Raw genomic sequence first — 27303 nt, 5'->3', positions numbered from 1 at the left:
CCTAAAGCTCACACACCTTGATGCTTTCCAATGGTTTACTCATCCTAAGACATTCAAAACCACCAACGACACTTGAAGCCACGCATGAGCTGTACACTTGGCAGAGCACCATCTGAAATGAATCTATGCCACCAACCTCAGCTTATGCTGATCCTCCTCTTCCTGAGAAACAAAAGCCTTCCACTGGAAGTGGGCTATGATCTCACTCTGGTTGTGGATGACTACAGATCTGTGGTTTGCCAGTGTGAGGTAGGTCTTCGCAATCATCAAAGAGTTCCTGTCCAGCCTGATGTTGACATCCACCGCTGCTCCATAGAGGCTTGTGAGAACATCTTCACCTGGAATGAAAGAAAGGAGAGTCTTCGTTCAGCTCATCTGCTGGGGGAAACACGAGGAACTGAGCAAAACACAGCTAACAACGACCAGCAACAGCTTTTAGCTGCTCCTGGTCCCTTCTTGCTGACAAGAAAGACACATGGAGGCATGGGAGCCAAAGGGATGGTCAGAGGAACAAGCCTACAGCAGAGCAAGATGCAGGTGAGAACAGAGCTGCAGAAGCAGTGCCCACCCTTGCTGTGTTTTGTGAAGATGTCTCGAAGGCTGCCATGCAGTAACACAAGGAGAGAGCTGGACACGTGCTGGATGAACTCAGTAAATCCTAACATGACACAGCCACAATTAGCAACCACACATCCAGCCACGACACAGTAGAATAGTGTTGGTTCTAAGAAAAGAGAAACCCTTTTTTTTTTTTGGAAATGGAGCCAGATTCATCCTTATAGCAAACCTCTACAGCCAGCCAGCCATTCTTCCCACATGTGAAGAATTCAGTCTTTATGTCTTTCAAGGGAGTTGCAGTGGTGGGCATTCAAGTCAAGTTTACATTCCAAGAGAACCAGTAATTTTTCCAAGGAGAGGACAATCATTTTTGTATAAGGGATTACATAATAGATGATTTGTTATGTAAAAAAGAAGTTGACAAGCATCAGAGATCACTGCCATTCCCTTTAGTGAGTAACTGGCATGGGGTCAAGCAGAGGAACCCTGACCCAAGAAATCAGAGGGTGGATTGAGTTGGAAGGGACCTTAAGGGCCATCTGCTCCCAGTCCCTGCAGTGAGCAGGGACACCCACAGCTCCATCAGTGCTCACAGCCCCGTTCCCTGACCTCGGCTGTCTGCAGGGATGGGGCAGCACCACCTCTCTGGGCAGCCCGTGCCCTCAGTGTAAAGATCTTCCTTATCTCCAATCTAAATCTGCCCTCATTTACTTTGAACCATCTCCCCTTGCCCTACCACATCAGCCCCTGCTACAGAGTCAGTCCCCTTCTCTCTTGAAGCCCCCTTTTAGATATCAAAATGCAGCCAAAAAGAAATGGGAGTGCAAAGCACTTGGAGAACACAGAGCTAGGGCTCAAGGCAGCATGAGCAATCAGACAGCAATATTAGGAACTATTACAACATAAACACCATGAAAACTACAATTCTGCTGTACAAAGCTATGGTTACACGGGTCTTGATATACCAGGTACGGTTCTGATCTCAGAACACAGGTTGAAACAGAGGAGGGCAGAAAGAGCAGTTAAAAGCATGGAGCAGCTTGTGTATGAAAAGGGACTGAAGAGGGTTCCTCTATATGGAGAACACACAGGGGAGGCAGAGGAGAGGGGTTTGTGAAATAGGGAACGGCATCAAGCACGCAAATAAGGACAAAAATGGCCATTTTCCATAAGGTGGGAATCAGAGGTAACGTTCTCAGAGGTTACACTGAACAAACAGCAGGGTTTGTTTCCGAGGAATGCTCATTCGTTCAGAGCATATCGCCGTAGGATAAAGGCTCAGAGATCTACATCCAGAGAGCACCTGGACACGTCCTCAGGAGACAAAGCCATCAGCAGCTATTAAACAACCATGAGACCAAAGCCTCCAGCCCTGAGAACTGCCAGCCCCAAGGCCCACTGGGAACATGGCATATGCACGCTCCCATGCTCTGCTCAGCATCCCCTGCTTGCTGCTCTTGGGGCCAAGCCACTCGTGCTCTACTGCAACATCACCTGGACCCAGACTCACTGGCCTACCATTATTTACAGAACACTGCCTTATTCCAGGCTGTCAATTCCCTCCTCCTTGTGTGCTCTGGGTACATTTCCAACAGAAAGAACAAGACAGCTCTTGTTTTGCAACCTCAACAAAGCAATGCCTAAAATGGAAATGGAGAGCTGGGTTCATGCAGCCTTAGAGGAGATGTTTTGGGTTGTGCACTCCTGAAACAACAGAAACACGGCTGTTTTATTCCAGCATTCATCTGCAGGCACCTTCACACATCAAGCTTTTGTAATCTCAAAGTCAGACATCTAGTAGTGGGTCATCCTTCTTGGGCCTTGGGCCCTATTCTGCAGGAAAGGGTAAAAAAAAAGAAGAGATTTAGAAGAGCTAAAGCACCTTTCAGAATGCTCCTCATACTACACGAGCTTCACAGTGCAAGAGGGAATAGTTTCCAGAGAAGCACAAATTGCTCTGAAATAGAACGACAAGTTTTGTTTAGCCTGGAAGTACATCTCAATGAATGGATGAGGGAATTCTTAAACAAGATTTCAAACCCAATTTTGGGTTTTATGAAGAATGCTTTCCTACCAATCAACAGCTGGCACTTTCCTCTTTGTTGATCACTGCTCTATTAAGGAAGCTGGAAAACAGACTGAACAGAAATATTCTGCCTCATCCCCCCACTTCTAGGAGAGCCCATGGCTAACCCTGGGATACCTGGGTAGCACAGAAAGTGAGTTTATTTTCACTCACTCAGCTTGTCAGACTGTTGTCTTGCTCTCATCTCTCCTATAAACACAGCCAAGGAGACAGATCCTGCCAATACGTCACTGGAAACACAAGAAAAACAAAAGCAGAGCTCTTTGCTCACAAGGTGTTATTGTAGCTCCGGATTGATCTGGGATGAATAATTCTGCTGTTGCTGTCACACGGATGGCATGATCCTGTTCCTTCCAGCCAGCCCACAGCAGCTAGAGGGCTTCTGCCCCAAAATACAGGCAGCCCTGAGACAGAAACAGGGGCAAAGAGATGGAAAGCAATGACTGCCTGGCAGTGGTCAACGTGGTGGCAGGTTGGGACCTCTCCGCCGAGCAAAACAGGCTCTCCCTGCATTAAAGTTGGAAAAGACTTCTAAGACCACCAAAGCCAACCCCAGCCCACCCCCACAGCACCCACTGCCCACGTCCCTAAGTGCCACATCACCACGGCTCTTGGGGCACCTCCAGGGGCAGCAACTTTCCCCTCCTCCCTGGGCAGATGTGCCACTGCCTCAATGCTTTTTCAGGGAATGAATTGTTCTTAATATCCAACCTGAAACCCACCCCCCCGAGCAATTTGAGGCCATTTCCTAAACCATCTCCCTGCACCAAGCCTAGGAAGCTGTGCTTGTCTTGGACCAACACCAGGGTTGCAATAGCAGGGCTTTGTTGGGGGGCGTTTGAGCACAGATGCAGCACAAATGTTGGTAGCCCTTCTCCTGCCAAGTGAGAGACCGTCAGTCCCCACTCACAAAGCCCTCAAGGGGGTCAAAGGTTTGCAAGAGGCAGGATGCCCTTATCTGAATCAGTATATAAAAGACATTATTGAGAGCAGCTCTAGAAAAGGGGAAGGACAACAGGAACCATTTGTTAGCTGTTTCAACATAAAGGAACGCCACACCAGCTTCTCCATCCAGCAGCCCACAATCCCCACACGGGTTACCTGGGACGATCACAACTCACACCTGCTTAAACCTGCATTGCTGGATGGATCCCAAACCCTTCTGAGGACAAAGGAACTTTTCAAGGGAGAAAAAAGCAAGTCCCGTATAAGGGGCAGTGAGTTTGCTCAGGGAAGAGGCACACTTGCTCCATTCTGGCTGCAGTTAGGACAAATGAGAGCACCCTGTGCTGGAGTGCCTTGAGTGATGTCAGGAACACGAAGCACAGCGAGGGCTGAACCCCAGCAAAACCACACTGCCTGTTCACATCCACCGTCGGATGGAGAGACAGAGAGAATGGCAAAGGTTTGCTCTACAGACTGAATCAATAGGATTTTCATTTTGTTCTCAAACAAGTTCCTGGAAGCCAACGATTGCAATTCCAAGACAGATGACAAGACCCTCGGTGGAAATGGGGCTCTTAAGGAAGGAAATCAGCTGTGCAGAGGCAGCTGAGCCCTCTGAAGCCTACACAGGCACCGATGGAGATCACAGCAGGGCAGTGCTGTTAGCTGATGCTTTACCCTAGCTGGTAGCTGTGACACTGGGGGGGTGCTGGCAGACCTATTCACTTGTTTAACCTCAAACAATAAAGAAAGCAGGCTGGGACTCAGTGAGTTTCCTGCATGGGTACAGCCATCACCAACACACTGCCAAGCCCTTGCATGGGTGGCCTGGTTGTACATTTACCAGCACAGGTAAAACTGGTGCCGAATAAAGTGTTTTAGCATCGCAGAGCACTGGCATTTCTGGTTCACAACCCTCTTCTCCCCCACGCAAGAGCTGAGTAACCACAGCTGCAGCCCAAAGCTCCTCTTTGCCCATCAATGACAGGATGTGGCCTCTCCAACACTGATGCGTACTTTGCTTCCTCACTGCCACTGCTCTCTGTAGTCACCTGCCATCCCCACCAGACCCCAATGACTCTATCACACCATGTCCAACTTGCTGTCTCTCCATGGGTGATGGAAGAGTCCCACGTCAGCTCCTTAACTATAGTTAAACACTTCTTTAATTTCCCCTCTGATCTCATGCCTCATTTTTCCCATTTGAGATGAAACATTTTTTTCCTCAAGCTGCCAGTTAGGACATGGGGCTCCAGCGGCCCATCTGCATGTCACTTCATCCACTTCCAATGGGCAAAACCCACAGGCCACAACAATCCAACACAGCAAAAAAACTCACCCAACCTGGTTGACAACTGCAGAACTGCAGGCAGATGCTGCTGGCACCTTCCATCTGCCCTTGAAGCAATCACTCAAGGAGCTGAGCTCTCCCCTCCTTGCTCTTGCACACAGAGCCCAGGGAGCATGGTGAGCCTGGGTCTGGCCTCCACAAATGAGCTGAGACTTGCCTTAGGAAGGGGCCCTTGCTCAGGGATGCCAGCCCACAACCTCGTCCCACGGAGCTGCTTGCTGGAGCTCTGCACCATGAGCAGGCAGAAGCAGAGCAGACGTTCTGCTTGAGGGCTGGCTCTGCTTGGATACGTCTCCTAAAATTCACCACCTCTGATCTCTCCCCTCAAACATCCTGCCCCCAGGCCTTTGCTTCTGCATCACAGTCTCACAGAGGAAGGAAAAACGATCTGCAAATTACTTTTATCACTGACAGCAATAAAAGCATCTCTGTACATAGTGTCTGTCAGCTCTGCACAAGCTCAGTGGGGCTTTGCTAATTACTGAAGCTTCCTGTGCTGACAAAAGGATCCCAAGGGACGTGGTGGCCAACGGGAAAATAAAAAAATAGAACGTACAGAGTCATTTCAGAGCTGTTCAAGTCCACTAAGGCCCACAGGAGCTACAAACAGACACCCAGAATTGGGTCCCACAGTTTAGAGATCACCCCCTGAGTCATACTGCAGTGCTTCTTGGAGTCCAATGGGAGGCAGGATTGTAGAGAGCAGAGAAGGGTTTCTTCCCACCTCCCAGTGCTTCTCCAGCACCTCCTTTCCACAGCTGGTCACTCTGGTCACTGCAATGGGGCATCTGACATAGACATCATTCCTCAGTGCCACGGGATGGGTGAATCAGTTTTCTACCTCTGGCACAGCTTTGGGAATTTGTCATGCATCTCCTCAGCCTGAGCATCCTCTCACTGATCTCGTGCTATGCTGCTCATGTGCTTCCTGGGCATCTCACTTGAGAACTGCCTGAGAGCTAAAAGAATAGCTAAGCTTTACAGGTATGGACTTGGATGAGACAAAATCCATTGACCTCATTTTTCCATATCCACATGGTGTGAGGGCTGGGAGTCATCTGGGAAGCCACCAGTTAGACTCTTTGTGGTGCCCCACACAGGACCCTTTCCAGCAGGAATGCTTACCTGAACCTCTGTCTCACACCACCACCTGATGTTAAGGTGACAAACAGGGACATGCTGCAGCCCAAAACACCTTGAGCCCCCCCCTTTCAGCACAGGCTGCGACTCTGCATCCAGACATGGCAGACGTGGAGCAGGACGGATAAGCAGAGCATCCATGGCCAGATTTTCACTACATATACGTTTCCATTGCACTCATCTGAAATGTTCCTAACAAAGGGACTACACAACCTCTACAAAAACCACACAGCATGCACCCAACCCTACGAATCAACCAACTGACCCATGGAGAACCACTGTCACTCACAAGTCAGCAGGGCAATACAGACACAGCCATGCCAGCAAAGTGCCTCCTGGAGTCCTAAGCTGTTATTTTGCTCTTAGTGCTCATTTCATAACCAAGTCTGGTGGCGGCTCTGCAGGAGCAGCACGGCTGCTTTCTGTATGCAGGTCATGGTGATGGCCAAATCAGCCCAGCCCCACCGTGAGGCTGGAACTCTGCACTACCCCTGCAATGAGCAGCTTTGGAGAATTAATCATTAAACGTTTCAGTTTCACTTCGACAGTTCAACTCTGCAGCATTTTACTTGTTTGTATGCTGCCAAGCTAGGCAGATAATCTCTTTATTATTCCTTTGCTCGCCTCCTCAATCTGTAGTTTACTTAAAAATAACAGTAGCACTGTGCTGAGAAGCAGGAGGGAGATCATGGGCTCATCCCCATGTAGGTGGGGCATGGCCCTGGGATGTCACCCATCCCACAGCAAGCAGCTGCACACAGGTCAACCACTTTGGGGTTGGTCGACCAACCACTCTGGGGCCAATGTAAAAAAAATAACTGAGGGTTTCAGAGCAGACCATGAAAATCTTTTGGTCTTTCTCCATCTGGAAAGGGAAGCAAGCTGCTAGGACAAAGAGGGGTGATGGAATCACTGTGGTATGTGGGGAATACATGGACACTAGGGTCTCCCAGGGATGCACCAGGTCTCTTCCAACCTTGGTGACTCTATGACACGACGACACAGGACATGAAGGACAGACTCAGCCCATGTCCTTATTGCACAGAATAGAAGCATAGATTCATTTGAGTTGGAAGGGCCCCGTAAAGGTCATCTGGTCCAACTCCTCTGCAATGAATAGGAACACCAACAGCTCCATCAGGTGCTCAGAGCCAGTCCAGCCTGACCTTGAACATCTCCAAAAACTGAAACATCCATATTTTTCTGAATCTGGAGTTTCAGAGAAAAGGGTTCAGAAGTCGCATGCAAGGGAAACTTCACGTCATTCTGTTTAGAAGGCAGCAGAGCTGTGCACAGCACACTGCCCAGCACTCACCTGTGTCATAGTGAACCAGCACTCACCTGTGTCATAGTGAACCACCAGGGACCCAGAGTGGTCCCCAGTCTTCAATGGGTGGAAGTCCACTGTTACTTGCATGGTATCACCGATCCCAAGGGTCCCGATGGAGGGATCAACAGAGAAAGGGCTGCAATGCAAAGGACAGGCATCAGAGATATCACAGGAGATTTGGAGATAATAATCCCCTCAAGGGGCTAAGGCTATTCCACTTCACCTCACCAAGCAGATAAACACATCAGCAGAGTAAGAACAGAATACAGAGGATCAGACACGCAGTTACTTCTCCCACTTCTGAAGAGATTCAACCCTCAGAAGACCACATGGTGCAAAGTGATCTCTTCTCCCCCATATTCTGCATCCAGCTCTTCCTCTCTGCAGTATCTCAGGAGTCAGACTGCTAGCAACACAATCAGAGAGCTGTTTTTGAACAGCAGAGCCTCCAACTGCTATTTGCATGCAAAGCTGACCCCAATTTTCTCAAGTCTGCCTCACTCAGACACCTATAAACTTCACCTCAAGAGAGGCAAATGTCAAAGCGAGGCCTGTTCCAAGGAGATTACAGCCTAGACTCACACAGAGGAATAAGTTCTCCTATAATACCAGAGAAAAATTATTCATTAACTTGCAGAGTTCAGCCTTTTACTTTGAAAATAACCTGTCTTAATGTAAGGAAGGGCACATTATATCGGTCACTCAATGAAAGCTGCTCTAAGAAAAAGAACAAACAGAAAAGTACGCGTGCAAATGCAGATTAGAGTGAAGCCACAGGAACAAGACAACAGCAAAAGGATCATCCCATTTTCGGCCTGAAGGATTCCATCGAGCATCATCAACAGGAGAATATCAATGGGTATTTAACAGCTTGATGTATTCACAAGACATGTAGTCTGTGACTCTGGGTTGTAATCTGATCTTGACAACCATTTGCTTGGCCCACGAGATAAATTCACAGAACCACAGAAACATTAAGGTTGGAAAAGACCTCCTGGATCACCGTGTCTGACCCAACCCACCCTCACTATGCCTGCTGATCATGTCCCAGAGTGCCACATCTCCAAGGTTCTCCAACACCTCCAGGGATGGTGACTCCCCCACCTCTCTGAGCAGACAGTGTCAACACTCAAATTCCACAAATGGGCTGAAAATAATTATCCAAGTGTGCTGTCGCACTTTGGGATTACTACAGACAGCAATGTCACCAGGTAAACAGTTCTTGGCTGCCAGCTGTAGAGCTCTACCTTCATGTAAAGGGAGGAGCCAGACCAAGTGTGGCTTCATGGTTTCTGTAGAGCCCCACTCCAATGACAGAAGTTTTGTGCTCAGCACTTTGCCGGTCATCAAATTATCACCTCCAAAATTTGCTCTGCTGAGCTTTAACCATGATTAGAGAAATGCAATCCACTCGAAAATAATGAGAGCCGGAGACATGCACAAGCTGAACTTTGTTCATTTGAGTAGCAACAGCTGATAAAATTGCTGGAGTTTTTGCTCATTAACGAGATACGGCAGCAATTAGTGGTCTGACCTGTTCCCATTACGCTTGGAGCATTGCTGCTGGCTCTAGCAGGAGCAACAGTGAGCCCACAGCATTTGCACACTGACAGGAGACCTCAGCCTCTTCACAGGGCAGAGCTCACTTTGTTGCAGCTGAGCAGGAGGCTCTCACATATCTCCAATAAGATGTTCCCAGTCACCCCAAGGGGTTCCTCAAGGACACAGTTTGTTCCTTCCACCAAAACACACAGATCAGCTCCTCAAGCCCTTGCTGCGTGCTAGGGAAGGGATTCAGTTACCAGCACTGCTCAGAAGTTATACCATCATAGGACCATTAAGGTTGGAAAAGATCTCTCAGATCCCAAGCCCAACCCCAGCCCACTCCCACCATATCCACTGACCACATCCCTCAGGGCCACATCTCCAGAGCCTTCAACATCTCCATCCAGGCTGCCTGGGGCAGAGCTGGTGCTTGGGTGGGACCCCCAGCATAGCAAAGGAAAATTCCCCACACTTCAGTACCACCTCCTGCTCTGTCTCCCCATTCCTCTCCGGTGCTGGCCAGGATGGAGTAACCCTGCACCTCTCATACCCTACCCCAAACTCTCCCACCCATACTCACTATGTCAGGACACAAAGATGCAAAAGCTAAACTTAGTTCCCCCAAACTTCTGTTAATGCAGCTAAGCTGTTCCCTGCAGCCCCCAGATAAGAAATGGTAGGAGACATCCCTGACACACTGCAATAACCAAGTGAAAACCACTGCCAAGTGCGGAAGCTGGCAGCCTAAACCTTGGCCTTTTATCCATTAATTGTCATTTAATTGTGAGCTGTTCTTTAAAGATAATTCTGGCCCTGCTAGATCTGCCCTTCTAATGAATCACCACCGCTCCCAAAAGACGGGAAATCTTTCAGAAGATAAGCTTTGTGGTTTCTTTTTTAATAGCTCGTTTTCTTCTGACATCCTTTTTAAAACAATATTTGCTTTGGTGTACGACATCAAAACTTCCGTAGGTCCAGCTCTTTAATATCCTAATGGTGACTTACAATCACAGCCAGATCCCCAGCTCACACGTTATCCAGCCACACTGATTTGGAAGAGGTCTTCTCGCTGGTACCTGCTCAGATCTCATTTATTATTGCCCTTTGGAAAGGGACTGACTCGAGAGAAAAGCCATCACAATTGCATGACTCAGGTCCTCTTTTTCTCCTACAACCAGGCACTGTGCAAGGAGATCCTTCATGGCACGCTCCTCTCATACAACCAACCAAACTTCCTCTTTAGTCTACTGGTGCCTTAACCTGTATTTTAAGAACATTTGATTTGGGAAAAAAAAAAATCACCAATTTTCAGCTTTCTGTTTGACTGCATTAAAAGTTGGCTCACGCTCCAAAGAGAGCAGTCACATCTACAGGTGGTTGAACTGCCTCATCTGTCCGTTAAGATCTTTTGCAGGAAAAACAAAGATCAGTTAATCTCAGCACATATTAATTTTAGTAATAGTATAGCAGCTGAAGTCAAGCTTGTAGCTGCTCCATCAAGCTGAGTCCGCTGGATCTCAGAAGCAACCAAGGCTTGAGAAGAAGACAACTTCTCAGTGCTGAGAAGTCTTGTGCAGGGTCAGCAGCTCACAGCTTCATCTTCCTGCTCTTTCACTGCTTCTGTCCTCCATTTTTGTGCCCCTCCATGGTCTTTGTAGCCTAGGATATACATCTATACATGCATGTATATATGCATAGCCTATAATCTGCTTCTGCACATCGTTTTCCAAATGTAGTGGAATTACATTTATATTCCTGAATATCAGAGAGCATTATCATTATTGTGCCTTAATGACAAGGAGAGGGAGAGGGGCTTGTATTACTTGTTATCAAGCTTTGCAAGAAGAGGGAACACAGTTAAGATTGTGCCAGACAGCACAAAGGTAGTGCTCTGTTCACCAGTGGTCCAAATTTGGCCATGTCCTCTGGGAGATGCCATGCTAAGGGAGACCTCTGAGCAGGCAGCAGCTGAAGGACACTGAATTACCTCCACAGATTCGCTTCCTTTGTTCACCAAAAATTAAACACGTTCAACTTAAGCTCCTCAAACCCTTATTTTCCAAATAAGAAGAGACTGAAATTGCCTCAAATTTAAGCCAGTAAGGACAGCACTCCTCTCTCAGAGCACCTATGCCATAACTCTCCATTACCACATCTCATATTTACACTGAGCTCTCCAGGACAGGGAACGTAAGTCATTCGTTTCCAAAGCTCCCAGCACAATTTGAAATGCTCTGTGATGATAATTAATCATCAAGTTGTTATGGAAGTTATTCAGAAGAACTAGCGACACATTCAACTAAATCTTCACTAATAATGATGCAGCCTTTGTTCTACCCTCTCTAACAGGGAAATTAATCCCCCAACATTAGCAGGAGAACGGCCTCTTACTTTGAAAGGCTGTGTAAATATATTTGTTCAAAGACAATTGCCAGCTAATGATCTATTAGCCTGCAGAGCAGCGCACAGGTCTGACTCTCACATCTCCTTGGCACATCAGCCCAGAGCTCGTTGCTTTCCTGCTGACCATGCCCGGCACATGAACACTAGAGAAGTGAGGGAACCTTCAGTGTTGAAGACATTCGAAGGTCAAAAGAAAAACTTGATAAAACTCTGAAGCTGTGATCTTCCAAGCAGGGTGTTTGCTTGATGATCTCCAAGAGATCCCTTCCATCCCGAATTATTCCGTCGTTCTGTCTGACAATTCCAACCATCCCGTTTCCATTTCACATGCTCCTCAAATTTCCCATACTTCCCATACATCTGTGCACATACACAATGGCACAAGGCAGACAGACAGGCATTAGAGGCACCCAGCCTTTTTAGAGGTTCCCACTGAAGAACTCTCTATGACATTTCACTGAACAAAAACAGAAATAAGAAGGCAGGAACACAGGAACTTCTGAGTAGTTAAGAAGGAATCTGAAGGAAAGCGAGTGCCACTCTTAATTAGAATAAAATGTTGCTTATATTCAAAGATTTAAATCATCTGCTTGAAATTTCAAACTGGTTTTCAAAAGTTTGTAATGAAATGGAAGAGATGACAGATGCCCTCAGCAGGCAAGAGAAATCATATCAGCTTTTGATCTTTGAATGCACACAATCCACTTATCCAGAGCTCTGCTTTTTTGTGCAGTTTGAGATAAAGCTTTTCTAACATTTCCCATTTCTTTATTGCAAATCTGGACTGAAGGGTTTGAATGCCCAACTTCAACTTTTAATATCCATAGCAAGCAGAACTCAATATATGCTGTATCCGTTGATAGAATAGTTGCTAAGAGTATTGAAAAATGCTAAACACTTAGTCAATCTCTATTTAGATTCTGACAGCTTGACCTAGAAATCCCTGAGGAAAACCATAGTGACTTAGAAGTTCCTGCCTGCGTGTATTCCACAATGCAAAGGCTGCCTTCCTGCAATGCAGAGCACGACCCTTGAACTCACTCAGTTGTTTACCAGCTTTTCTGTCCATGCATTTCTGTCTTTCTTCCCCTGCTGCAAGGCTTCAGCAAAGGGGATTTCTAGTAGGAAGCACCCCCTTCTTCCACGAAGGATGACACGCTCTTTCCCATTCTGCTTCCTGGCCAAACTGGCACATCCTTGGGAAGTCAACAGAGGAGGAGAAGCAAATCCCAGGCCTCTGCTCACCCAGTCTTTCTGGAGCTCCCCTTGGGCTCCATATCCCATGCACAAGGTATACCTCCTCCCCCCATTAAAATCCATCATCGCTGGTTTGGGGCTGTAGAGCAGCTCTGAAATCAGGGTCCACTCAACTCCACTTCAGAGCTCGTTGCACCTAACACTGGATCACAGGGCTCAGACCAAACCCAAAGTTCCCCAACCACACGGTGCTGTTTTCAGGGCTCCAGAACCTTGAAAGGCACAGCCTGGCAGCCCCTACCTGTGGGTGCTGATGTGGTAACGAGCCTCTCGGTTGCCAACATTGTGAACCAGCAGAGTTCTCTGGGTGCTGTGCTTGACTGGGCAGACTGAGAAGTTGAGCTGGTCAGGGAAGTCCAGGACAGCTCGGGCTCCTATGGCTCGGATGGGCACCACAAACTTCTCCCTCTCTGTGATGCAGGTGAGCTGGTGGAAGTAGTCCTGCGGGAAGGAAACGGGATCATCAGAAATGCATTTAGTGCCATCGTAGAAGGAAAGACAGTGCTTGCTATGCATTCATTCAACAATGCAGTAGTGCTTTTTATTTCATGACTTTTAATTCCAGTAGAATGACTGGTAGAGGTTTGTTTGCTTGCCAAGAGGAAACAGTTCCATTGCTCTGCCTGCTTTCCCAGCGAGCTGACAGCCAGCTTCATGCCACGGGAGGACAGAGTTACCTGACAGCTGGGTTCTGAACAACCAATGCAATGATTATACAGGAGGGATTAGAGCGAGAACAAGAACCTGCTCTGAACTCCAAAGCACAGCAAGTAACCCAGTTACACACTGCTAAGCCCAGCCAAGGAGTGACGTGGCTTGGCAAGGCCTGCTCAGGTACATCTTCAAAAGGTCACACACACAGTTAACAGCCAGACTGGGAGGAAGGATGTAACAAGCTGGACACAGTGCCTATTTCAGTAGCAGGTTGGCAAGTGGGGTGTGTGCTCCCCATCACCACCCTAACAGTGTCACCAATGACAAGCTTGGGACAACTCCCACCCACTCCCACCAGCCCATTCCCATCATACCACAGTCCTACGAAGTTCTCTTTGTGTCTCATCTCTGTTTCACTTCACATCTCATCCTAGACACGGAGGATGCAAAGATAGCTCTGCTTCCTCTCTGCTGCATGTTCTGGCATGGTTGATGCCCTAATTACATCTCTCACGTAGCTCCCATGGAACAAATGCCTCGGTGCCCTGTTGGCAGTGTGATGAACATCCGCCTCTACTCCAGCCAGCACCTCAAGCCTTTAGCTCAGTCAGAAGACTAATCCCCCCTCCTCCCAGCTGCCTGCCATTCAGCAGTGGCAAGGAGAATCCAAACACCCCATCATAGGGCTGAGCAGATGGATCTCCATGCTCACAGATGGATCTCCATGCTCACCAATGACAGCACCATCTGGAGGCAACGCCTTGCCCCACCACACAGGCTTCACCTCCTATTGCTTTCATGCTGATCCTCTTCCCCGGGTGCTTTGAACTCCCTTGAGATCATTTCCTTGCTGCTCCAAGTACACAATAATACAAAACTGCTGGAGAAATCGTGCTTACCATCAACCTTCCTTAGCCAGAACCCATTCTAATCCCTTGGTGCCTAGGCTCCCTGGCCTGCCTCGAGCTCCCTGAGCCTGGCAGGACATTGAGGCCCAGGACTGGGCTGGGACCCAGCCCCAGCAGCACCCGCTGTCCCAGCGTGCTCACCACCTGCTCCGCTGTGCTTAGGGTTGCAGTAACAGATGCTGTCGCATCCAAGACATAAAAAGGAATAAAGGAAAGTCTCGTTTTCTAGATGTGTCTCAAATTCACATTGGAAACCCTGCAGGAAGGTTTTGGTTTCTCATCTTTAGAAGGTAAAACGCCAGGAAGGGAAGTGCAGCAATGCCTACGGAATAGAATATCACGTTTCAAGAGAGTTTCATCTTCGGCAAGTCTTTCTGAATTAGCAATTTGGTTCTCAATCTCGCAGCCTAAGTCCTCTAAAATAAAGGAGAAGGACAGCTCCTGTGAATTCAAAGCATCTGTTATCTTGGTATTTCATGTTCTGGACCGTTCAGATCTTCAGAAACCACATTAGGAAATGAGAAAAGCAATTTACTTCTTGTTGTTGTTGTTTCGGCCACCCTACTGTAACACAGGCATTGGGAACCCGGCCGAAAGTCTCATGCCTCGTTAAGCCCTGACACAACATCTTTCCTTATCTCTGCCCTGCAGAAGCCAGGTAGACAGAGGAGGACACAGGGAGTTCAGATCAGCACCAGGATAAGAAGGAAAGAAACTTCAGCAAGCGGAGCTACTGGAGGGAAATAAGGGGAACTCGTTTTCAAGTCGTTATTGTGAAGGAGGGAGCAGATCAGCAGCTGTGTCAATGAGAGCCCGAGGAATTAATACCTGCCCCAGCTGAAATCCCAAAGCAAGCACAGGGCACCATGCACAAGCACTGGGGCTGCTTGCACAGTGCAGCGTGAGGTTTGCTGCAGAGAGACGAAAACGACGGCTGCAATCCTCTGTCGTGTTGCCAGGACAGCAGCTCCACTATGCACTCAGTCACGGTCCAGGGGTATCACCAAAACCAATCTTTGCAACTGCAAACCCCCAGCAGATCGTTTCAAAGCAATTTCCTAAACAAACATGCCTGGGAGAGAGAGGGATTGCATCACTGACATGCTTTAAAGGTTGTTTAGAGCTAGCTTTAGGCCATAGATTTCCACAAAAATATGAGCTCACCCTTCGTGTGACTCCTCTGTTAGAGGGAAAATAGAAATCACCCCACAATGCAGCCCTTTCCCTTACTCACCTCTGACAAGCAATAAGTTACAAGCCCCAGCCTTCAAAATATGACTGCTGGCATTTGCATTAGTGCCCACTGAAATTAAAGCAACTGCTCACATCAGAGCTGTCATTCCAGGCTCTCTGCAAACTCACACTCACATTAAAGTCGATGTCAGCATGACAGTCATTAACTGCCCAATAAACCAGCAAACTCAGGTGTCAGCTGAGCTGCATAACTGGTAAATACTTTGCTGAATTCCTTGCAGCAGATAACCAAGTAGGGTGGGGTGACACAAGAAGTTTAAAAGGGAAGCTCCCTGCTGGAACCATGCTACTATAAAGGGCTGTTTAATGAGAGGAGAGGCTGGAGGGCAATGACAGCACTGCAGGAGGATGGCTTCCCCTTCTACTCCCTTCCTCAGCCACAGGCTCACAGGATGCTTCCCCTTGGGTCCCAGGTTCACCACCTCAATCTTCTGTCCCCTCTCTCTCCCCCTACAAGTCTCTTCAGATGTGCACCTGTAATATCAGAACACCTCTAGCAGGGCTGGCCTGAATTCTCAGGGAGTTAATCTCAGCAACCCAATAACTCAACATCCTGTCACACTTCATATTATCAATGAGCATTAACGCAGCCTCCGCTGAGCATCAGGAATGAATTTTGCAAACCTCAGACTGAACTCACGTTGCCTGCAAACACTGTACTGCTACAGAAAAAAATAGCAAGGAAAATAAAAACCAAACACAAAACAGACTGAGCTGTGCTGTGTTTCTGGGCACTTCTCACCTCCTGCCTTTCTGATATCTGTAACAAAGCTGAAGGACACGGTGCGTATTCCTGCCCACTGCTTGTTTGCTCCGCAGCCCATAACAGCAGGACACGTGGTGTGAGGGCACCCACACTGCATGGCCAGCATGCAGAGACATAGAAATCAGAGGCAGCAAGAGTAACTAATTGGAAATGCTGCCCAGCAGAAGAATTAGCAGTTTGTATTTATAATGTGGGTGCCAATACACGATGTGTCGGCTGCACGCTGGCTTTGACAGCCCAGCTATGTGGCACGCTACCAGATGGCTGCGAGGCAGCAAGAAGCTGCTCATTTCTCAGAAAGGGATTACATGGCACGTGGCATTTCAGCCACACACCACTTGTGTGCTCCTCTTATTTAGGGCTCAGCACAGCCCAGCTCTGTGCTTCGCTCTCCTGAATTAGCAGTGAGAGCCAAAGCAAGAAACCCCCAACCGATCCTGCAGTTGGAGGGGTTGGTGCCCACATCCCAATTCTCTGTGTCATCCATTGGGTCATGGAGCATTCAAGAGGCAGCAGAGGTGCACAGCTAGAGTGCCTGGGCTTGGCAGGGACCCCTAGGGTCACAAAGTGCCACCCTTCTCCAGTAGGGTCACGTCCAGAAGGAATGTCTCCTGACTGTGCTACTGATGCGTTCCTAAAGCACTGGTCCTTCACACACTCTGGGTTCTCCCTCTGCTTGTGGTGATGTCCCCATGCTGCCCTGCTGACTCTCTAACCTTGAAGAGTGGCACTATGCCCTCTGTGGGCACCAAATTTCCCTCTCCACCCCCAAAAATGGACACTCAGTCATTAGTACAGATAGATTACATTTTAAAGTGACCAGTGTACTTTCCAAAGCCTCCATCGGTGAGATTAAGCTATTAGGTAGCTTGGAGAACTGCCCTAGGCCAGCCAAATTTTTACCCTAAATATTAATGATGTTAAATAATTTCTCAGACCCTCCAAAGGAACAGATTATTCCCCAGGCTTGGGGAGCTAGGGACCACAGGGCATTTCCTCTTTAGTTTTCTCTATCTGCTGTTTGAGAAAGAGTCAAAGGCATTACACTAAATCAATCAAGTGAAAAAACAGAAGAGAAGGCAACAACACCCAAAGAGACACACTACCTGTGCCCCAGTGCAGAAATGGACACAGTGGCATGGAATGGGAGCCCACTGAGAGAGACATCACCACGATAACGCACACAAGGACACAGCCACACCAAGATCACAGCCCACAAGTGTGAGACATCTCTACATGCAAGAACAGGGCAGATGGAGTCTGCCCACTTATTCCTATTCATGCCTTGTCCTTTGCATCACACCAAACTCCTGCTGGGTGAGGAATGTCCACAGCCTGTGCCAGGCTGGCTCAGGCACATGCAGGGCTTCCTCCCATCCAGGCTCGCAGCTGAACAATGGCCAAGCAACCCTGGGGATGGCACAGCTGAGTAGCAGAAGGGATGAATGAGTACCATCTTCACTCCAGCCCTGGGTGAGGCAGGGAAGTGGCTGCCAGATGAGAGAGAGAAGCTCTTTCTGGATCTATTTGTTCCTGCAACATTTTTCATGATAATTACACCGTTCTCTTAGAAGAGAAAGATAACTTACCGACTCTCCCCCCTGTCATTTTCTTTGTTTTCCTACGCTTGTGTGTCTCTTCCCTGTGAAGCCACCCCACCACAAAAAGTGGAGCTCCCCACCCCTGTACCCGACAGACAATTACATTAAACGTTCATGCTGGATATCAAGAACTATTTCTTATCCAAAAGAGCAGTGAGGCAGCAGCACAGCTGCCCAGAGAGGTGGAGCATCACTGTTGGCAGAGGTGTTCAGGAAACTGTAGTGATGTGGCACTGAAGGGCATGGTTAGTCGGCACGACAGGGGTGGGCTGAGGTGAGAGTTGGAGATCTTAGGTGTCCTTTCCAAGCTCAATGATTCTATGATTCTACATGCCTCTATGACAGATGATTTTATGAAACACGTGAAGTTTGAAACCAGAGCCTGCAGCACAATCTTTGCCCGTGTTGAAGAGTTACCCCCAGCTCTGGATCCAGCACAACCCAACTGAAATCAGGGCTGTTCTCCAAAAGCCACACTTCACCCTCTGGTTCAAATCCAGGCCTGAGCGATTGGGATTTGATGCCAAGCCAAGACAACAACCTCCTGTGACCTCCAGTCTCACCTTGTTCTCCTCAGGGGTGAAAAGGATGTGGAAAGTCAAAGGCATGCCAGGTGCTACCTTGCGGCACGCATCGCTGGGGCTGATCAGCTTGAAGTAAGGTGAGCTCTCCAAGATGACCTTCACCAGCCGAGGAACCTGCAGGAAAGACATGAAGGTATTAGATTTTTTCTCTATTTCTACCTAGGTTGCAAAGACATGACCCTGTGCAGGTTACATCCTTCCTCAACTGCCTTTACAAAGCACTTTTAGCCCCAGAGGTACATGCCTACAATACACGGGGAGAATAAGCAAGAGCAAAGTTCAGAATGTAGGAAGACAGAGACAACTCCAGAAGAAAAAGGAGGCGGCCTAGAACTGTTAAAGGGGATTGTGAAGAAGGAAGGGAGCTCAACACTCCATGTGGAGCTGATCTAGAAGATGAGAGCAGCCAACTTGCCAAAAGGATGGAGAGCTGGACTACCTTTGCCTTCTATCCCCTATGCTGTGGGCTGTGCATACCAAATATGAGCTTGAATGGCATTTTCCACCTTGAGATACGTGACCAGCACTGACTTGCTGCGTGGGTTGGTCATTAAAAGCCATTCTCAGCTGCAGACAAGAGAGCAGGTGTTTCCAGGGGCACAGATACCAACCCCAGAGCTCTGAGTCTCATCTCAAAGCCTCCAACAGGCCATTACCAACAGGCAGCTTCACCAGTCCACAAACCCACCCACTGCACGTGGATCCTTTGGTCACTGAGTCCCCTTGAAGATGAGCACCTTAAACAAAAGCCACCTGCAACACCTCAGAGGGGAGAAAGGAGCAGCCTGAAGGCAGAAAAGCAACTTCACAAGAGACATGAGCAGTATGTATATCAAAGCCCTGTCTGAATCATCACAGAGCCTCTATCTGTACCACACTTCTCGGGATTTTATGGAGCAGACAACCTCAAGCTACTGTGCAATGTAAGTCAGTATGATTCAGAGGGATCTGGGAAACTGGGAGAAAACTTTATGAGAGCACAAACAACTGAAAGCCAATTAAATTAGAATATAACAACCCCTCTTGGGATTATTATCTCCATATAGTAAAATATACCAAGGATTTTCCTCAGAGCTGATCTTACTTTTACATCCGAGCTGTCCAATAGCTGAGGTCTTAGTAGCTTCAACAACTAATTCATTTTGGAAAAAAAATTAACAATTCACACTTTGTCTCCCCCTTGTTGGGCATACAAATCCCAGGGTACAGCTGTAGGAGTTTATTATTTTTTACTGGGAACGGCAGAGATGTTGATGCAGATGTTCTTTTCCACTTGAGGAAGCATGAACAGAGCAAATGAACTGCTTGCCTGTTGGCTGGCACCTGGCAAAGACAAACATCATGGAGTGCCACGTGGATAATGGAGCAGCTGAAGCCAAAAGGCTGTAGCAGAAGAGAAACCAAGGCAAGTCTTAAATAGAAAAAGAAATTTCTACAGCAAAGTCTTCCATGCAGACTGCACAAATACTATTCCTTGGGTGCTCCTGGTGCATCTTCCCAAGATTCCCAAGCTCAGTGCTGGACAAGGAACACAGCAGAGCTCCCTAAAAGTTACTGAGACACAACACTGCATCCATCTTTGCCAAAGGATCTTCCATTTCCAATCTGTGGTCTACTATGCTCCCTCTTGCTGTTCCTCTACCTACTACACACCCCAAGAGCTTTTTGTCCACCTGTCTAAGCCCAGCAGCTAGAACTGGAGAGGGCTTCATGCACCCACTTTCCCTATACATACATCCCACTGTTCGTATATGGTGAGAGGGAATGGCCTGAAGACGTGCCATGTATCAGGAATGATTTCTTCTCAGAAAGAGCAGTGAAGCACTGGCACAGCTGCCTAGGGAGAGAGGGGAGTCACCATCCCTGGAGGTGGTCAAGAACTGTGGGAATGTGGCACTGAGGGATGTGGACTGAGGTGGGGTGAGTTGGGGGTGGACTTGGGGACCTGAGAGGTCTTTTCCAGCCTTAATGATTCCATTCTCCATGCTTCTAAGATCCATATTTTTGATTACATCCCTCTTTTACTGACCTTCCTCTGCTTACAGGATGTTTATTTCTACGTGCCAAGAGAAACCCCTGCACACACGATGCTCTCCCCAGAGCGCTTCTCAGCTTGGCTCCTTTCCTCCCTCCTGTCTGCTCCCACCAGCTCACATTTGGCACATGCCTCATCTGAGCAAACGTTTCCCCTGCTGAAACTGAAAAGGTCTCAATTTTCCCCTTTAAACTGGAAGCAAAATTGCTGACATTTTTCAACTTTTCCCTTCTCGGCTTTCTTGAGAAATCTCAGAACGCTCACAAAATTATTTCAAGTAAAGGCAGAGACCTTCAAAAGCCCATTACTCTGGGTGTGCTGTGGCACTCCAAAGGCGAAGCAGAAAGCCACATTATCTTAGAAAACCCAGAGCAGAACCAAATTAAGCTGAGCAGGAGCCTAAAAAATGTAGCTCTGGAGGTGAAGCACAATCAAGGAAGGTAAGAACTGTGCAGCCCTTGACATGCCCATCTGCCCATCTTTCAAGAGGAAGGATGCTGTCCCAGAGAGCTCCTTTGGCTTTGAACTCACCCACGTGTGATCAAAACCAGTGGGAAAAACACTAATATCCCGGGAAAACCTCTACATCCTTGTGAAAGGAAGAAGGTGAGACACTTGGATCCAAACATGGCATGCTGCATTTCATGGGCACTATGCCACCCTCCTCTCCCAGCACAGTGTTAAAGCCACACAGCCCAGCACTTACCGTGTCGTTGTTCCTCAGAACCAGGGGTACCTCGTAGACCTCGCAGGGATCGTAGCTCTGGAACACCACCTCGGGTGGGAAAGGCTGGAACAAGGTCTGATCCAGATCAACCGAGGAGAACTGGAGATACGAGACAGCGGTGAGAGGAGCCAACGTGATCACACAGTGCCAAAGTGCTCATCAGAAAAGCCAAGAGCACTCAGGGAGGAGCAGAAACCCTTGTGTTTAAGTAGGGCACTGAGACCAACTCTTGGGATGAGCTTTGCTCTGAGACAGAGATTGAGTCCCACAGGTCCCCACATATCTTGTTTGGATGCACAGAAACCAGCAAGCACAGAGCAGTGTCATAGGAGGGAAGGCCAAAAGGAAAGCAATACAGCAGGACGAAGGCAAGTGGAATGAGTGCTGGATGGTGGTCAAGTTTGCCTCTTATTAAGCATTTCTGGACCTGGCATCTCCTTCTCCCACGAGCTTTACATGGAGTAATGATTTATTTTATGCACTGGGCACTCATCCAATGCACTCCCAACTCCTGAGCTGTGCAGGACAACTCTGCACCCACCTGTTACGTCTCTGGCTGGCAAATTCCTGCTCAGCAACCTACCTCATGTTACATACTGAGCAATCCTCTGAGATAAAGCACATCTGCTCACTATGCCGGGAGTAGGTACCTAGCAGGACCACTGGCAAACCCAAAGTATTAATGAGATTACTTCTGTTAGCCAATCTTGAGCCTTTGCCATAGGGCACCCAGTCTTCAATGGCTCACAGTGCCACCAGCAACAGAGCCATGACCTTAACCCCATTGGGGGGTCATTTGGGGGCAAGGATGGGAGAGGGCAGCATGTGCCCTGCTCCATCCTTTCCCTGTACTATGCTTTAGCAGGGGTAGCTAAACTCAAGCAGAACCCACTGATTTCAGCAGTTTGTTGGCTTCAGTGCTAAAAAGATCCCAGCATTGCAAAAACATTTTGTCCTTCTCTCAGCACGAGGAACTCCAGCACCATCAGCGCTTTCAGAGGGCAGCAGGACCTTCTCACCCTGCTACTGAAAGAAGCTGGGGGCAAGCCTGACACACGTGCTCCTGAAATGTCATGTCAAATAGCAAAGAAAAAGGGCAGGAAAATGCTACCTTTTGATAGGAGGTGTCACTCATGTCCAGGAGCTGGACAACGTGGGGCTGCCGCGTGCTGCGGGTGCTGGCCAGCCGCTGCTCCGTGGTGAGGGACATCTCCTTCAGGAAGGCAGAAGGAGTCAGCTGCAAGGCAAAACACAGCCAGGGTTGCAGAAAGGCCTTCCTCCTGAAAGGCTTTTCTTGTTCAAGCCCCACTGATGCATCATTTATGACTGCAGCCACTAGGACAGTCCTGGAAGTCCCGTAAGTTACCTGCTGAAATATTCATCACCAGTAAATTAATTATATAGAGCGGAATTCACATGCTCCAACAGAGCAGCTCTGTCCCATTAGCCTCTCCTCCGTGATTCAACGTGACATGTTTGGGGATTTCTGCTCTTCGGGCATTTGTTTCCTCTTCAGTTTTGCTGCACGGAGCTGGTGACCTTTGAGGAGGAGTGGGAAGGAGCCACCCAAAGCCCCCAGCTCTGCACAACGCGTGCAGAGATGTCACCACTGGGCAAGTCACTGGAGAGCAGCACAGTGCCAGAACTGAGCTGGAGTTTTGAGTCCTCATTTACCTTGTTCTAACTGCTTGTCTTCTTTGGGCTGGCCTCACAAACCCCGTGCAGAGGTCTGCACAGATATCTCCTCAACAGAGGCTCAGCATCAGGTCAGCTCGGCTCAGCAGAGGGGACATTTGGGGATGAGGAAGAGGGACTGGCCTTGCTCCACTGTGGCATGCTCAAAAGCAGGATGAGAACTGTTTTGGAGGTTTTCTTGGCCACGTCCTGTCAAGCCTTCAGGCAGTGTTTGCAGCTCAGCAGCCACAGGTACCATCACAGCTTGTGGCTGGAGGTGTCCCTGCCTCACACCATGGGGACGGCAAGGAGCACGTGTTGGAGCTCCAGCTGTCCTTGTGCCCTTGTGTCCTGGGCTCAGCTCAGAGGTGCTCACAAGGCAAGAACCTGGACTCTCCCTTAGGCAACTCACAGCCTGTCCCCAAGGCACCTCAACAGCCACCTCCAACAGAGAAACAAGGCAGCAAGGCGGGGAAATGGAAGATGGATACAGGGACATTTCCAACCTTAACAGCTCCCACTTGGCCACAGCTGGTACTTACTGTTACAGGCTTCTCCTCAGTGACCAGCTTCGGGTTACGAGGTGCCACCACTTTGTTCTGTAACTCACTGGGGCTTTTGGAGGATCCCACGGACTGGTGGAGCCTGCTAGTAGCCATGTCTCAGCCGACCTGCAAGAAGCATCAGTGGGATTTTTAAAATCCAGAAGAGAACTCTGATTGTAAAGTCTCAGTGCCAACACAGACACATTGAGATTCACATCCAGGCTGCAGCCGGGTGCCTGGACAGGAGCATTCCCATGCAATTGGCACAGGAGGAAGCAACACAGCAGTGCCATCCTGGTACAACCTTGCACCCATTGGTACTCAGAGCATTACCAGCAACCTCACAGTTCCTGGGATCATGATGGCACACCACTTTCCTGCCTTGCCAGACAAGTTTCTGCCCTTTGTGCCAAGAGCCTTGCAATGCTTCTAAGGAACGGAGCATCCAGTTCAGTACTCTGATGAGGAATTATCATTTCTCAAGGCTGATTTGGTTGGTTTAAGTTACAAATATCATCCAGTAAATACGATTCCTTCCAGGCATGAAATTACCCTGGTGCCCAAGAGCACCTCTCCATGGAGAACAAGGGCCTTAATTTCCCCTTACTAATACCCAAACTCAAAGCTCCCTGTGGGCATCATAGAGGCTCTAACAGCAGCGAGAGCACAAAACCCTTTAAAGAACACGAGTTGTAAAGTAAATGCAACACGTGAAACTGGGGCCACTGGCAAGTCCTCCATCAGCATCCCAGGAAGTTCATCACTTCATTTCTTCACTCCCCAAGCAGTGCTGTACACATTTGTGGTGCCAGACTCCTCACACAGTGCTAGGAAAGGACAAGTGTAGGAATAAAGGACAGTCCTCGACCCAAAAGGTGCAGACAGGTACACAAGGCAGCTGTCTCCCTCCATTGCTGTGGGAGAAACAAGGGAGCACAGCCCTACCCTGCAGGCACAAGGACGTGCTGCAGCAAGAGACAGGATTTCAAGCTGGAAATAACTATTTTTTCAAGAGAGATGTAATGGGGATGATACAACATTAATCTGGATTTCTGCGCTTTATTACTGGGTCTTGAGAATAACTGGATTATCTGTTACAATTTTCAAGCTGTAATTTAACTTTGCTCGAAATTAATCCTTTTCATCATGCCCACGACATCTACCTCCATCCCCATCCCATTTCCCCTACCTCCAGCAGGGCACAGCAGCAGCCCAGGGCCTTGCTGTGCTCCAGCATTAGGAGATGAGCAGGATAAGGAAATGAGCCCCACTGGACAGAAGGAATTCACGGCCTCACTGAGGTTTGGTAGAGGCTGTAAGCAGCCAGGAACAAGAGGACTGCAATCCTCCTGTGCTCCAGGTCTGTTGGTCCAAAGGACTATTAATGAGTGATGCCTCCAATGCTGGCACCTCCATTTTGGATCAAGCACGTATGCTCCTCAGCTGACCATCAGCCCAGGAGAACTCTAAGCAGGTTTTGAGTGGAAGCTCTAGTATGTCTCCAAAAACCTCATACAGCAGAGCAGAAAAAGCTAAGACGAAGGTCACCAAGGACACGCAACCTTCACTCTGCCCCCGAGGCTTCCTTTAACCCACAGCTAAATCAGTTGCCACTGCCAGCACTGCGAGCTGCACAGCAACTTCACAACCCCTGACACCCCTCCATCTCCCCCAGATGATCTACTAGGGCAGTTTGCCCCTGCTGAGCATCACGCAACAGTTGGTCCTCCAGTCAACAGACCAGACCTCCTCACCCCCATTGGGTGCTCAGACCCTACCTCAGGGCAGGTAATTAGCGCTCCTCTGTCAGGATTCACTTCCTGCAGCACCCAGTCCTGCTGCCTGAACGGCCCCAGTGGCTCTGGATGAGGCAGTGGGACAGGGAACCGTTGGGAGCCCAACGGAACACGGAGGGAAACCGCCAGAGCCTGGGAGTTGGGCTGCTTGAGTGCCCCTCTTCAGCTTCAGGCTGGAGAGGAGACTGCCTTCTGCCTTGGACTTTTCTCAGTGTCCCAAGGAGGTTGACTCGGGCTGTGTGCTTTGCAGCATCTCTCGCAAGAGACTGATGTGTCATAGGCGTTGCCAGGGCAACGGCAAGAGGCTGATGTGTCATAGGCGTTGCCAGGGCAACGGCGGGGGATTTAAACCGGTCAGAACCCGGAAGTATCACTCAGTCCTCGTGATCAACTGCTTTGAAATCGGCACAGCCGGAGCTGCAGTGGCTGATTGAGGTACAGGGCGGGTTTTCGGGAGGTTCCAGTCTCTCGGAACCGAGTGAGAGCAGCAGTCCCTATGGCTGTTCTTGCGAGAGGCTAACGAGGCGTAGGCATTGCCAGGGTTTCAGCGCCCTGGCCCACAGCCCTCAGCTGAATAGGGCTCAGGGAGGGCAGCGAAGTGTCACTATCCACTGTTTGTTTGTGTTTCTTTTATATATATATTCTTAATTATTATTATTATTATTTTTAAGTTATTACAATTCATATCTCTATATATTATTTATATAAACTATTATTTATTTATTTACTTACTTTCAATTTTTTCATTTATTTGTTTTTATTCTTTTTTGTGCCATGGTCTCTACTCGACAGAGGGCTTGCCTTAAGAAGGCTGTGGCGACCCAGACAGAAGGTCTGCCCAGAAGCGTGGCTACACAGGTCTCTGGTTGCAAGGAGTGCCAGAGCCTGCTGCTGCTGGATGAGGGTGCTAAGCAGTTCTCCTGTGCGAGGTGGCCTGTTATCTGTTGATGGGATGCACCCCTCTCAAAGGGGGAAACGAATCCTAGCACAGGAGCTAGCTGGACTCATTGAGAGAGCTTGAAACTAGCTGTGACGGGGGAAGGGGATAAAACAGGGCTCACCAGTAAAGAGCCTAAGGAGGCTGTGCTGGAGAAAGGGGTGAGGCAGATATCTCAGCTGAAGTGCATCTATACCAATGCACGCAGCATGGGCAATAAACAAGAAGAGCTTGAAGCCATTGTGAGGCAGGCTAACTATGACCTCGTGGCTATTACAGAAACATGGTGGGACCTCTCCCATGACTGGAATACTGGGATTGATGGCTACAAGCTCTTCAGAAGGGATAGACAGGGAAGAAAGGGCGGTGGCATAGCTCTCTGTATCAAAGAGTGTTTTGATGTTGAAGAGCTTGAGGTTGGAAATGATAAAGTAGAATCCCTATGGGTAAGGATCAGGGGATAGTCTTTAGGAGTGACATCGTGGTGGGGGTCTGTTATAGACCGCCTAGTCAGGATGAAGAAATAGACGAGGTGTTCTATAAACAACTCGTAGATGTTGCACGATGGCCAGCACTCGTTCTCATGGGGGACTTCAACTTCCCTGACACATGCTGGAAATATAATACTGCGCAGAGGAAGCAGTCCTTGAGATTTCTAGAATGTGTGGATGATTGCTTCCTGACACAGCTGGTGCAAGAGCCTACCAGGGGAGATGCCTTGCTAGACCTGCTCTTCACTAACAGGGAAGGACCAGTAGGGGATGTGAAGGTTGGAGATTGTCTTGGCCAGAGTGACCATGAAATGGTGGAGTTTGCTATTCTGGGTGACGTCAAGAGGGTGACTAGCAAAACTATTACCTTGGACTTCCGTAGGGCAGACTTTGACCTGTTCAGGATGCTTGTTGCAAGGGTCCCTTGGGACTTGCTCCTGAGGGGTAAAGGGGTCCAGGAAGCCTGGATGCTCCTCAAGATGGAAATCTTAAAGGCACAGCAGGCAGTCCCGGAGTCCCTTAAGTCGAGCCGGAGGAGAAAAAGACCAGTGTGGATGAACCGGGAACTTCTGTTGAGACTCCGAGAGAAAAAGAGAGTCTATGTCCTCTGGAAGATGGGACATGCTACTTGGGGTGACTACAGAGAACTGGCCAAGATCTGCAAGATTTTCCCTGGAGCGTGTCCAGAGAAGGGCAACAAAACTGGTGAGGGGTCT

At 48.7% G+C, this 27303-nt stretch overlaps 1 protein-coding gene across 1 annotated transcript in view; it reads right to left on the bottom strand.

Moving 5' to 3' along the window:
* HYDIN (HYDIN axonemal central pair apparatus protein) overlaps window positions 1-23477 on the bottom strand; it is an 80220-nt gene extending 56743 nt beyond the window's left edge. The window contains exons 1-7 of the mRNA XM_065734211.1: window positions 23361-23477; window positions 22256-22381; window positions 21124-21243; window positions 18362-18496; window positions 12857-13056; window positions 7422-7546; window positions 137-338 (exon numbers count right to left, since the gene is read on the bottom strand). Coding sequence (XP_065590283.1) covers window positions 137-338; window positions 7422-7546; window positions 12857-13056; window positions 18362-18496; window positions 21124-21243; window positions 22256-22381; window positions 23361-23477 — 1025 coding nt within the window. The remainder of the gene's footprint in view (window positions 1-136; window positions 339-7421; window positions 7547-12856; window positions 13057-18361; window positions 18497-21123; window positions 21244-22255; window positions 22382-23360) is intronic.
* Between the last annotated feature and the right edge of the window lie 3826 nt (window positions 23478-27303).

This window comes from Cyrtonyx montezumae, unplaced genomic scaffold (assembly GCF_038088225.1).
Source record: "Cyrtonyx montezumae isolate F1298 unplaced genomic scaffold, pur_monq_1.0 scaffold_17, whole genome shotgun sequence".
Lineage (NCBI taxonomy): Eukaryota > Metazoa > Chordata > Aves > Galliformes > Odontophoridae > Cyrtonyx > Cyrtonyx montezumae.
Note: the sequence above shows the minus strand (reverse complement) of the source record. Positions and strands in the feature narration are given on the sequence as shown.